Genomic DNA, 13,785 nt, shown 5'->3' with positions numbered 1-13,785 from the left:
ATTGTTAGATTGTTCTTAATTTCAACGTCTCTGGTTATATTTTGCTTGCTTTTTTCTTTGTTGATTATGTTCCAGTTAAAGGTGAGATCATATGGTATTTGTCTTTCACTGCCTGGCTTATTTCACTTAGCATAATGCTCTCCAGTTCCATCCACACTGTCACAAAGGGTAGGAGCTCCTTCTTTCTCTCTGCTGCATAGAATTCCATTGTATAAATGTACCATAGTTTTTTGGTCCACTCATTTACTGATGGGCACTTAGGTTGCTTCCAGCACTTGGCTATTGTAAATTGTGCTGCTATGAACATGGGGGTGCACAGGTTCTTTTGGATTGGTGTTTCAGGGCTCTTAGGGTATAATCCCAGCAATGGAATTGCTGGGTCAAAAGGCAATTCCATTTTTAGTTTTCTGAGGAAATTCCATATTGTTTTCCACAGTGGCTGCACCAGTCTGCAATCCCACCAACAGTGCACTAGGGTTCCCTTTTCTCCACAACCTCTCCAATACTTGTCGTTTGCTGCTTTGGTTATGATGGCCATTCTCACTGGTGTGAAGTGGTATCTCATTGTGGTTTTAATTTGCATCTCTCTGATGGTTAGTGATGCTGAGCATCCTTTCATGTGTCTCTGGACCTTCTGTGTGTCCTCCTTGGAGAAGTGGCTATTCAAGTCTTTTGCCCATTTTTTAACTGGGTTTTTTGTCTTCCTGGAGTGGAGGGGTGTGGGTTCTTTATATATTTTGGGTATCAAATCCGTCTCTGAGGTATCATTGGCAAATATGTTTTCCCATACAGTTGGTTCTCTTTTCATTTTAATGCTGTTCTCTTTAGCCATGCAGAAGCATTTTATTTTGATGAGGTCCCATTTGTTCATTCTTTCCTTTATGTCCCTTGCTTTAGGGGACATATCAGTGAAGATGTTGCTGCATGGAATATCTGAGATTTTCCTGCCCATGTTCTCCTGAAGGACTTTTATGGTGTCACCACTTACATTTAAGTGTTTTATCCACGTTGAATTTATTTTTCTGTGTGGTGTAAGTTAGTGATCGAGTTTCATTTTTTTGCATGCATCTGTCCAGTTCTCCCAACACCATTTGTTAAAGAGGCTATTTTTACTCCGTTTTATGCTGCTGCCCCCTTTGTCGAATATTAATTGACCATAGAGACTTGGGTTTATTGCTGGGCTCTCTGTTCTGTTCCATTGGTCTATGTGCCTGTTTTTATGCCAGTACCAGGCTGTTTTGATGACAGTGGCCTTGTAATACAGTTTGATATCAGGTATTGTGATCCCTCCTGCTTTGTTCTTCTTTCTCAAAATTGCTGCAGCTATTTGGGGTCATTTATGGTTCCATATAAATTTTTGAAATGTTTGTTCTATATCTGTGAAATATGTCATTGGTACTTTAATAGGGATTGCATTGAATCTATAAATCGCTTTGGGTAGTATGGCCATTTTGATGATGTTAATTCCTCCAATCCATGAACATGATACATGCTTCCATTTGTTTGTATCTTCCTTAATTTCTTTTTTTCAGTGTTGTATAGTTTTTTTGAGTACAGGTCTTTTACATCCTTGGTTAGGTTTATTCCTAGGTACTTTATTTCCCATTGTTCTTTTGTTCTCAGAAGTTGGGTGAGCTTCATGCCATGCTGAAACTTAGCTTATGATTCTTATATCCCTCTAATTCTTGTGGTCTACATGAAGAATTCTAACACTTCTTACAATGTAAAAAAAATTATTTTAGTGTATGTGTGAGTTAACTGTTTCCACAAGGAAATCATTATATACCACCCTAAAATTCAGGAGCTATGACAAAAAAATTTAATCTCATGTTCACACATCTGCAGATCAGATATGGTTTGATTGATAGACTTCATTCTTGAGTGGTTGATAGCTCTGCTTTCAACTGTGGGTTCACTCTGCTGGGCTCCAGACTGTCCTTCAGTTTGGGTCTCAGGCTGAGTGGGCAGCAGCTGTCAGGGGCTTGTTCTTTTCACAGTCAACCACTGGAGCCTGAGAGGCAAGCCCAGCTGTGTAAGAACATTTCAGGCCTCCACTCACTTTACCTCTATTAATATCCCATTGATCACAGCAAGTCACATGGTGGAGCCCCAAATGAATGTATTATACAGAGAAGTGTACTTCACCCACTGGAAAGGCCATGGCAAGGATACATAATTATATCACAGAGAACTGAAAAATCAGGACCAATAATTCAATCTACCAATGTGTCATCTGCTCTTCCTCTTCTTTTGCAATGACTATCGTTCTTTTGGCATAAAATTAGTCCTCAGAAACCAAAGAAACAGTCCTAAGTGGCAAGTTTTGTTTTGCCATCCTCTGTCAATTTTTGCACATCGGTGCAGTCTGCCCTTTGATTCTTCTACATCAGAAAAGAGTTCTGTATTTGTGCAGATCTCAGTGCATTATGTTCAGAGTTATAGTCAACACATTTCTGTGCAGAAGTCCCCTCTGAAACCATTCATAAGTATCATTTATAGCCCCATCCCGTGGTTCAATTGATTTCTCCAGGTTCTAGGAATGCAGGAGAGCATCACATCTTATTGGAGCAGTTCTCTAGCCTGAGGAAGGTCATCCCTCTATAGCAGTGGCTGGCAACTGTGCTGGCCTTCAGTGACACATTCAGTCTGTGACAATATATGTGTATTTACCCACATCTTCATTAGGCCTGTAAGAATCCATTTCAGGGGCCCATTACATTGGACTGTAATTGATTTTAAAATTATGAATATTTTATGATTATACCAGAAAACAAATTAACATTATGTTTTGTTAAGCTATTTCATATAGAAAGAATTGTAAGAAAGAGGAACTGGGAAGAAGCTGAGAGATTCTGCCAAGCACTTGGAGGACACCTTCCTAGCTTCCATCATATGAATGAAATAAAGGAATTTCTTCACTTTTTAATGGACCAGTTCAGGTAATATTTTTAGAATGAGATTTTCTGTGCTAAATTGGATATCTGCTACACTTTCAGAATTGACATGTTTTATTATCCAACATGGGTTATTCGGTACTTAGCATCATTGAACATCAAGTATTTTTGTGTGTAAGACACTATGAGGGATTCAAAGATAAGGAAGACAGAGGCCCCACCCTTTGCATAGCCCAGTAAAGTCCAACCATGGACATAAGGGAATTATAGTGTATCATCTAGCACATAGGAAGGAGGGATGATGGGAATTCACAGGAGGGAGAAAGTGTTTCTGGGAGGAACTCTTAATTGGGAAAAATGTTATGAAGAAGGATGTTCTTGGAAGAGAAGGTAATATTTTGAAAGGAAAGGTAGGAAAAGGAGCCAGGGAAGATGGGCTCCTTTCAAAAGCAAAGGTACTGAGACCAGAATGTACAGGGGGAAAAACATCTACTGATGATTAAACCATGAAAATAAAAAAGAAAACAGATAGGTAAAATGAATCCTGAGTAGGGGATTATAAAACCCATTTCATGAAGAAAATAATTGGTGAGAATGCTGTGCATAATCCTATTTTATTATACATGCAATTATGAAATGAACACTACCTAGGGAAATATAAATTCTTTTTTAAAAAAATTTATTTTTTTAGTTTTTTTATTGTTATTCTTTACAGTTATCCCAATTTTCCCCCTTTGCCCTCCTCCACCTATCCCATCCCCACAAACTCCCACAGTCAATTCCCATGGTTTGATAAGTAGAAACCCAACAATCCAGTGGCCGTGGGAGAAATTGAAAAAGTTCACCAAGAATATCTTCCAAGAAACAAATGGGAACTACATAGTTCTATACATGAATTCCTTCACATTTTACAGAAGAGATCACTACCATGTACAATATTTCAATAGTACAAGGAAGAGCTTGTACTGCATCACATAGAAACTAATGCAATCATTCAGTTTTTTCACAAACTAGTCTAATTCTGATATCAAAGTCTGTTAACAATAGCTCAAAGAACTACAGACCAGTCTCATGACTAGACTTAAAAAAGTAAATACTAACTGCTTATATAAAAACAAATGCTTGTATAATGCTTATTATTTGCCAGAGAATGTCCTAAGTGTTTTCTATCTATTAGCCCTTTTAATCCTTAAAATAACCTATGAAGCAGGTACTATTACTATGCCCACTACATCTAAATGAGAAGACAGAAACACAGGGAAGGCCCATTCTTAACCCACTACATTATAATATCTCAGAATAAAACACCTTGACAATTTAGGATTTCTTTGAAGAATACAAGGTTGGGTCTACATATCAAGACAAGTATCATGTGATCATCTTAATAAGTTCTAAAATTCACTATTGATTCCTGGCTTAATGTGTAAATATATTATATACTTAACATATTTAATTGATATAACTATTATACAAATTATTATTAAATTAAGAATAGTGCCCTGGCTGGTGTAGCTCAGTGGATTGAGTGCTGGCCTGGGAACCTAAGGGTCACCAGTTTGATTCCCAGTCAGGGCACATGCTTGGGTTACAGGCCAGGTCCCCAGGAGGGGGCACATGAGAGTCAACCACATGTTGATGTTTCTCTCCCTTTCTTTCTCCTTCCCTTCCCCTCTCTCTAAGAAGAAATAAATAAAATCTTTTAAAAAAAGAATAGAAGAATAGTTAAACCAATAACCATATTATACTTAATGATTGAACATTAAATGCATTTCTATGAAAGTGAGAAAAAGGTAAAGATCTCTATTATCATCATTATTATTGATCTTCATTGGGAATTATCCCCTGTGCACTAAGATTTAAAAAAACAATGCTATAACATGTAAATATAATATATTTAGTGGTGGGAAAAGCAAATTATGAAAGTATAAAAATATACTATTTATATTCAAAGTAGACCACAGAATGCATCAAAAAAGATCATTGTTGCCTTTGGGAGATAAGATTTTGAGGGACTTTCTAAATGTTTAAACGTTTTCCACATTTTCTAAGTATGTATTAATATATCCACTATTGTGTTTTCCTCACTAAAGAAAGTTTCACTACAGTATCTATTAAGTATCTATTATGGAATTTCAGGTATCCTAGAGTATATTTTCTAACATTAGAAAATATAAAAAAGTTCATTGCAGACCAACCTAAGCCTATTTGGATATACTAACTCTTAGGTTCTTTTTATATTTTAAAAAGATTTTATTTATCTTATTTTTAGACAGAGGGAAAGGGAAGGAAAGAGAGAGTGAGAGAAACACCAGTGTGTGGTTTCCTCTCATGTGCCCCCTACAGGGGACCTGGCCTGCAACCCAGGCATGTGTCCTGACTTGGAATTGAACTGACTACCCTTTGGTTCACAGGCCGGCACTCATCCACTGAGTGAGACAGCCAGGGCAGGTTCTTTTTGAGATGAGTGTTTTTTAGCTACTCCCCACAACCTTGGTAGTAGGTTATAATGAATGCAAAACTCAGACCAAATCTTTCTACACATACAGACATTTATATAACAAACATTCATTGAAACAGGCACAAAATGTTTCATACAACCTGTTTGATAAGCTTGACAACATCCCAGCAGTCTGTCCTTTTAGGTGTTCTAACCGCCATATTGAGTGGAAGGTTTATTTGAGGAAGATATGACAATGTTCAGAGGTAGGACTCTGTTCCCATTATTGTCAGAATCATGCAGTCCCAGTCAGCTGACCTAATGACAGGACATGGGACTATTTGGAGCTTAAGCACTAGGTCCATTTGTAATAGCATAGACTACTGGCCTCACCAGATTCTGATACCCTTTCATGAAGGGTGAGAGTCTCTAAGTATTTTAGCCATTCCTCATGTCTTGAATAACTTAAATTTCATCAAGGAGAGTCCATTTCTAATATTATGTTGGTTAACACGCTTCTAATTTCGCTGATATAAACCCATTTTTGACATTAACTCTGCTGATTACCAAAGCTTTGGACGACCGATGTTCTTGTGGTGGCTGCCTCTAACATGGCCTTACTAATACCCTGCTGATCCTCCCTGAAGTAAGAATTTCAAGCTGGGTAATTTACAGGCCCCTAGTTCTCAAGCTTGACACACACAATATCATGCTGTCTAGGCTAAAGTATTTTTAAGTAAAATACTACATGAACTGGATTTTGAATAACACCAAGGAAAAAGCTAGGAATCTTTAACTGGAACAGAAAGCCATGGATAAATACTAAGCAGTGAGGTTGTAGATATTTGTGGGAATCAATCAATGGAAAATAGAATATCCTATGTGATACAAATGATTCACAAGAGCTTCTATACACAAAATAGATTACAGGAGAAAAGAAACCTAAAGTCTGAGAGGTAACTAAGGAATCTTTCTTGATTTGCTTCTTAGTTTCTGATCACACTTGCTGAGGTTCCCCCCACCCCAATTAAAAAAGTAATGCAAGTTCATTACCTAAAATTTGTGAAATATAAAAAATGACAATGAATAAAAATCACTTCAAATCCTAGCTCCCATTTATACACACAGTTAACATTTAGTGTAACACAGAATGTACAATGTTTCATTTTTTCTGATCACCAAAGTAATGCCTGTTGAATTTAGGAAACAGAAAAGCCCAAGAAAAAATCACCAGAATCCTTTCACTCATAGGAACTATATTTTATTATACCTTTACCCCAGCAGCTAACACAATGCCATATTAAGCAGACTGCACTGTCTGCGTATGCACTCCATTAACAAGGAGATTGTTTGCCCATGCTGTACTTAGAGAGACAGCACGTTCTAAAAGCAATATTGTGACCATGGCTTGAAGGGAGGGAAGGAAGCAAGCCTATTTTTATCAGAAAAATTATTCTAAAGCATACTCCCTGAACACCGTAGCTTTTTATTGCAGGAATTGACCTTTCTCAGCAAGATGCCCGTTGCCTAAATTGTGTATTGCACGCCAAAGAGTTAAGTCAGATTACTGCTATACGTCTCACAATCTACCTTCCACATCTCTATTTGTATTTCAATGAAAAGGATTCATGGTATCCCAAGTCATTAAGGCTCTAAGATCTTTGCAACTCTTAATAGCAACCCACCAGGGAAAGCCACTGATGAGTAAAAATGGTCATAGGATTAGAGAAGAAAGCCTTGTTTGCAATGCCATTGCTGCTGGTGCACCACCCCCTGTGATGTGGCACGAATGGATTCAGATATAAATCTAGGGCTTTGCAAACTAAGCACCCTCATCAAATAGTATTTATTGGAGGTTATGGCTGAGATACTGTTTTCCTTGGAAACCAGATGTGGCAGGAAATTTGATTGAGAATGGGAATGTTAACACAAATACACATAGTAACCTTTTATGCAATGCCTTCCTAACCTAACAGCCTTAAACCATGTACTTAGTGCTCAGAGCAGAAGAAAGTTATAAAGAGAGGGGCAGGGGTGGGGAAGATGGCGGCAACATAGGTGGGAGCGGAAACCACTTCCACTCAGCGCCAGGGAAATACCTAGCTGATCTGAGGAGCAGAGCGAACAGCCAACAGTACTCCAGCATATACGAAGATTAGAGACCAAAGATAGAGGACATTGAAAGATCTGACGGTAAGAAGAGTGCTCAAGGACAATAAGGTCCCCGGGACCCGGGACCGCGCGGTACAAGGGCTGCAGAGGCGCCAGCCCTGGTGCAGGGGCTGCTGCAGGAGTCCTGGGAGAGGGCCAGGCTGCGCTGTGAGCAGCCAGGTGCTTGATTGGACCAGGGGGGCTTGAAAAGGAGGAATTTCTCAAAAAGAAAAAGAAAATAGAGACACTCAGGGGCTAGTTAGAGAACTCTCGGTGGTGGCCGAGGCCCCTGGCGCCCCTCCCCCCTCCGCCCCTGGACTGCGAACGGGGAACGCGGGATAAGCAGCACCGGTGCTCACCTGAGGTCCGGTTGCGCGCGGTAGCGCGCGCAGATTAGCGAACGGGGCCCATACGTGAAACCCCGGAGGGGCGCCCACACCTGAAACCTCCGAGATCTTTTGGAGCAGAGACTAGCTGCTCCACCCACAGACCCAAAACCTCGGAACCGAGGACCGCGTGATTCGGTCCCAGGGCGGCCCCGCCCACCCGAGAGTCTCAAGCCCCGGGCGGCTGGATCGGGCTCCCAAGCGTAGAGCCTCTGGCTCGGCGGCGGGCTGCGCGCTCACCAAGCGTAGGGCCGGCTGGATGCGCACTTCCCAAGCACAAAGGGGCTGGCGAGAGTAGTAACACCAAGGCGGCTGAACCAGCAGCTTGCAGCGCGCCAGCCTCCCTAGCCTGGGCGGCTCGATTGGTCGGCCGGCTGCGCGCTCAGAGCCCAAATAACGTCACAAACCCGAAGCGGCTGGATTCCCCTGCTGCGCGCGCACGCGTCCGGAGCCAAAGCGGCTGGAGCGGCCACTCGAGAGTCACAAGAACAAAGCTGCTGGATTGGCTGATCAACGGCCTGATTGCCTGCCAGGGACCACACCTACAAAACAGTGAAGAGTGTGACCCAGGAAGGAAGAAAAGTAAAACCAATCCTTCCAACCACCCCCTCCCGGTGCACAGACAGGACAACAGCAGAAATAACCTGAACGGTTTAAAGCCAACAGAAGATTTTTTTTTTTTTTTCCCCCTTCTTTTTTTTTTTTTTTTTTTTTCCCCTTTTCCTTTCCACCTGAACTCCTTCTTCCTCTCTCTCTCTTTTTTTTTTCTTTCATTCCTTCTTCCTCCCATCCTTTACCATTTTTATGTCTTCTTCCTGCCTTCTTTTATCTATTTCTATGTTTTAATTTTTGTTAAAATTCCTTCTTATCTTGCCTCCGATCTTTCTTTAATCCTTCTTCCCTCCTTCCTCCCTTTCCTCCTTTCCTATTTCCTTTTTCCCTCCTTCCCATCTTTGGTTTTTTTTGTTTGTTTGTTTGTTTGTTTGTTTTTTCCTTTTCTTTCTCCCCCCCTTTCTATTTTTCCCACAGGTGTGACAACAAAACCTGGAGTGCTGAAAAGACTAGAGTTAGACCGTGTTAAACACATAAACGTCAGCTCAAGACCAGTGAGCACAGGAGAGTAAGGAGACAGCACCACCGAATCCCATTGGCATTCTACCATAGAAGTTCATATCATAAACCCAGGGATTCAGAACAAAGCAATTTAAGAAGCAGAGGCCAACAAGAAGAGCCTCACAAACAATGGGAAGACAAAGAAACAATTCCCAAATGAAAGGAAAGGAGGAAGTCTCAGAAAGAATGCTAACCGAAAAAGAGGCAAGTCAACTATCAGATACTGAGTTCAAAGCAATGGTCATCAGGAAGCTCACTGAGCTCTCTGAGCTCAAAGAGAACTACCAGAAACTACAAGGAAACTACAATGAACTCACTGCAAACTATATCAACATGAAAAAGGAAATAGAAAATATCAACAAGAGCCAAGAGGAAATGAAGAATACAATTTCTGAATTGAAGAACACAGTAGAAGGAATTAAAAGCAGACTTGATGAAGCAGAGGATCGGATCAGCGAGCTGGAGGATAAAGTAGAAAAAAACACCCAGAAGGAGCAAGAAAAGGAAAAGAGGCTCAGAAAGAATGAAGAGGCAATAAGGGAAATGCAGGACAACATGAAACGTAACAATATCCGTATAATAGGAATACCAGAAGGAGAAGAAGAAGAGCAAGGGATAGAAAACCTGTTTGAAAAAGTAATGATGGAAAATTTCCCTAATCTGAGGAGAGAAAAAGTCACCCAAATCCAGGAATCACAGAGAGTCCCAAACAAGAGGAACCCAAAGAGACCCACTGCAAGACACATCATAATTAAAATGGCAAATTTCCAAGACAAAGAGAGGATCTTAAAGGCAGCAAGGGAGAAAAAGGAAGTAACATACAAGGGAGCCCCAATAAGGTTAGCAACTGACTTCTCAATGGAAACGCTCCAAGCCAGAAGAGAATGGCAAAAAATATTCCAAGTAATGAGAACCAGAGGCCTCCAACCAAGACTACTTTACCCAGCAAGGCTCTCAATCAAGATAGAAGACCAAATAAAGAGCTTCCCAGACAAAAGAAGTCTAAAAGAATACAGCTCCACCAAACCAGCTCTGCAAGAGATGCTAAAGGGACTGCTTTAAGGAAAGGAAGGAAAAGAGAAAGACAGAGGAACACAGGTAGGAAATAATGGCAATGAATAACTACCTATCGATAATAACCTTAAATGTAAATGGATTAAATGCTCCAATCAAAAGACATAGAACAGCTGAATGGATAAGAAAACATGACCCACACATATGCTGCCTACAAGAAACCCATCTCAGGACAAAAGACTTACACAGACTGAAACTGAAGGGCTGGAAACAAATTTTCCAAGCAAACGGACAGGAAAAAAAAGCAGGGGTAGCAATACTCATATCAGACAAAATAGACTTCCAAAGAAGGGCCATAAAGAGAGACCCAGAAGGTCACTTCATAATACTCAAAGGAAGAATCCACCAAGAAGACATAAACATTATAAATATATATGCACCCAACATAGGAGCACCCAAATACATAAAGAAAATCTTGGAGGATTTCAAGAAAGATATTGACAGCAACACAATTATAGTAGGGGATTTTAACACCCCACTATCAAAAATGGACAGGTCTTCCAAACAAAAGATTAACAAAGATATTGTGTCACTTAACAATACCCTAGAGGAAATGGACTTAACTGATATATACAGAGCTTTTCATCCCAAAGAAGCAAAATACACATTCTTTTCAAGTGTCCATGGATCTTTTTCAAAGATAGACCACATGATAGGACACAAAGCAACCCTCAACAAATTCAAGAAAATTGAAATCATATCAAGCATCTTCTCTGACCACAAGGGTCTGAAACTAGAAACCAACCCCAAGGGTAAAAACCCAAAACACTCAAAATCATGGAGACTGAATAGCATGCTATTAAACAATGAATGGGTCAAGAACGAGATTAGGGAAGAAATCAAAAACTTCCTGGAAACAAATGAAAACGAACTCACAACAACCCAAAACCTATGGGACACAGCTAAGGCAGTCCTGAGAGGGAAGTTCATAGCAATACAGGCCTACCTTAAGAAGTTAGAAACAGTTCACACAAACAACCTAACCCTACGCCTACAAGAACTGGAGGAACAACAACAAAGACAGCCCAGAGCAAGCAGAAGGAAGGAAATAACCAAGATCAGAGCAGAACTAAATGACATAGAGACTAAAAGCACAATTGTAAGGATCAATGAATCCAGAAGCTGGTTCTTTGAAAAGATAAACAAAATCGACAAGCCTTTAAGTAGGCTTATCAAGAAGAAAAGAGAGAGGATCCAAATAAACAGAATTAGAAATGAAAGAGGAGAGATTACAACTGATACCACAGAAATACAAAGGATCGTAAGAAATTACTATGAAGACCTATATGCTAAGAAATTTGAAAACCTAGATGAAATGGACACATTTCTAGAAAAATATAATCTTCCAAAACTGACTGAAGAAGAAGCAGAAAACCTGAACAGACCAATATCAGCAAAGGAAATTGAAGCAGTCATCAAGAAACTCCCATCACACAAAAGCCCTGGACCAGATGGTTTCACAGGAGATTTCTACAAAGCATTTAAGGAAGAACTAACCCCTATCCTTCACAGACTATTCGAAAAAATCCAAACTGATGGAAGACTCCCAAACTCTTTTTATGAAGCCAACATCATCCTAATCCCAAAACCAGATAAAGACACAACGAAGAAAGAAAACTTCAGGCCAATATCGCTGATGAACATAGACGCTAAAATTCTCAACAAAATATTAGCAAACCGCATCCAGCAATATATTAAAAAGATCATCCACCATGACCAAGTGGGATTCATCCCAGGGATGCAAGGATGGTACAATATTCGCAAATCAATAAACATAATACATCACATCAACAACAGCAAAGACAAAAATCACATGATCATATCAATAGATGCGGAAAAAGCATTCGATAAGATACAGCACCCATTTCTGATAAAAACACTCAGCCAAGTGGGAATAAAGGGAGCAGTCCTCAACATAATTAAGGCCATATATGAGAGACCTACAGCCAGCATCACATTCAATGGACAAAAACTTAGAGCTTTCCCACTAAGATCAGGAACAAGACAAGGATGCCCTCTCTCACCACTCCTATTCAACATAGTATTGGAAGTCCTAGCCACAGCAATCAGACAAGAAAAAGCAATAAAAGGCATCCAAATTGGAAAGGAGGAAATGAAACTGTCACTGTTTGCAGACGACATGATAGTGTACATGGAAAACCCTATAGACTCCACTCAAAAACTACTCGACCTAATAAATGAATTTGGCAAAATAGCTGGATACAGAGTCAATACCCAGAAATCAAAGGCATTCCTGTACACCAACAACGAAACTGCAGAAACACAAATCAGGAAAAAAATCCCATTCGATATAGCAACAAGAAAAATAAAGTACCTAGGAATAAACCTAACCAAGGAGGTAAAAGACCTGTACTCAGAAAACTACACAACACTGAAGAAAGAAATTAAGGAAGATACAAACAAATGGAAGCATGTACCATGTTCATGGATTGGAAGAATTAACATCATCAAAATGGCCATACTACCCAAAGCAATTTATAGATTCAATGCAATCCCTATTAGAGTACCCATGACATATTTCACAGATATAGAACAAACATTGCAGAAATTCATATGGAACCATAAACGACCTCGAATAGCAGCAGCAATTTTGAGAAAGAAGGACAAAGCAGGAGGTATCACAATACCTGATATCAAACTGTATTACAAGGCAACGGTAATCAAAACAGCCTGGTACTGGCATAAAAACAGGCTCATAGACCAATGGAACAGAATAGAGAGCCCAGAAATAAACTCAAATCTATACGATCAATTAATATTTGACAAAGGAGGCAGGAGCATAAAATGGAGCAAAAACAGTCTCTTCAACAGATGGTGTTGGGAGATCTGGACAGCTACGTGCAAAAAAATGAAACTCGATCACCAACTTACGCCATACACGAAAATAAACTCAAGATGGATAAAAGACTTAAATATAAGCCGTAACACCATAAAAGTCCTTGAGGAAAACATTGGCAGGAAAATCTCAGACATTCCACGCAGCAACATCCTCACAGACACATCCCCTAAAGCAAGGGACATAAAGGAAAGAATAAACAAATGGGACCTCATCAAAATAAAAAGCTTCTGCATGGCTAAAGAAAACAGCACCAAATTACAAAGAGAACCAACAATATGGGAAAGCATATTTGCCAATGATACCTCAGACAAGGGCCTGATCTCCAAAATATATAAAGAACTCACACGACTCCACTCCAGGAAGACAAACAACCCAATTAAAAAATGGGCAAAGGACTTGAACAGACACTTCTCCAAGGAAGACATACAGAAGGCCCAGAGACATATGAAAAGATGCTCAGCATCACTAGCCATCAGAGAGATGCAAATTAAAACCACAATGAGGTATCATCTCACACCAGTCAGAATGGCCAACATAAACAAATCCACAAACAAATGTTGGAGAGGATGCGGAGAAAAGGGAACCCTAGTGCACTGTTGGTGGGAATGCAGACTGGTGAGGCCACTGTGGAAAACAATATGGAATTTCCTCAGAAAACTAAAAATGGAACTGCCCTTTGACCCAGTAATTCCACTGCTGGGATTATACCCTAAGAACACTGAAACACCAATCCAAAAGAATCTGTGCACCCCAATGTTCATAGCAGCACAATTTACAATAGCCAAATACTGGAAGCAACCGAAGTGCCCATCAGCAAACGAGTGGATCCAAAAACTATGGTATATTTACACAATGGAATTCTACGCAGCA

General features: G+C 39.9%; 1 protein-coding gene across 2 annotated transcripts in view; it reads left to right on the top strand.

Annotated features, from left to right (window-relative positions):
- Positions 1-13,785, top strand: part of LOC112322194 (CD302 antigen) — a 145,526-nt gene that overhangs the window by 36,107 nt on the left and 95,634 nt on the right. For both annotated transcript variants that reach the window (XM_024579810.3, XM_024579809.4), the window contains exon 13: positions 2,797-2,939. In XM_024579810.3, coding sequence (XP_024435578.2) covers positions 2,797-2,939 — 143 coding nt within the window. The remainder of the gene's footprint in view (positions 1-2,796; positions 2,940-13,785) is intronic.

The sequence above is a fragment of the Desmodus rotundus genome, chromosome 2 (assembly GCF_022682495.2).
Source record: "Desmodus rotundus isolate HL8 chromosome 2, HLdesRot8A.1, whole genome shotgun sequence".
NCBI lineage: Eukaryota > Metazoa > Chordata > Mammalia > Chiroptera > Phyllostomidae > Desmodus > Desmodus rotundus.
Note: the sequence above shows the minus strand (reverse complement) of the source record. Positions and strands in the feature narration are given on the sequence as shown.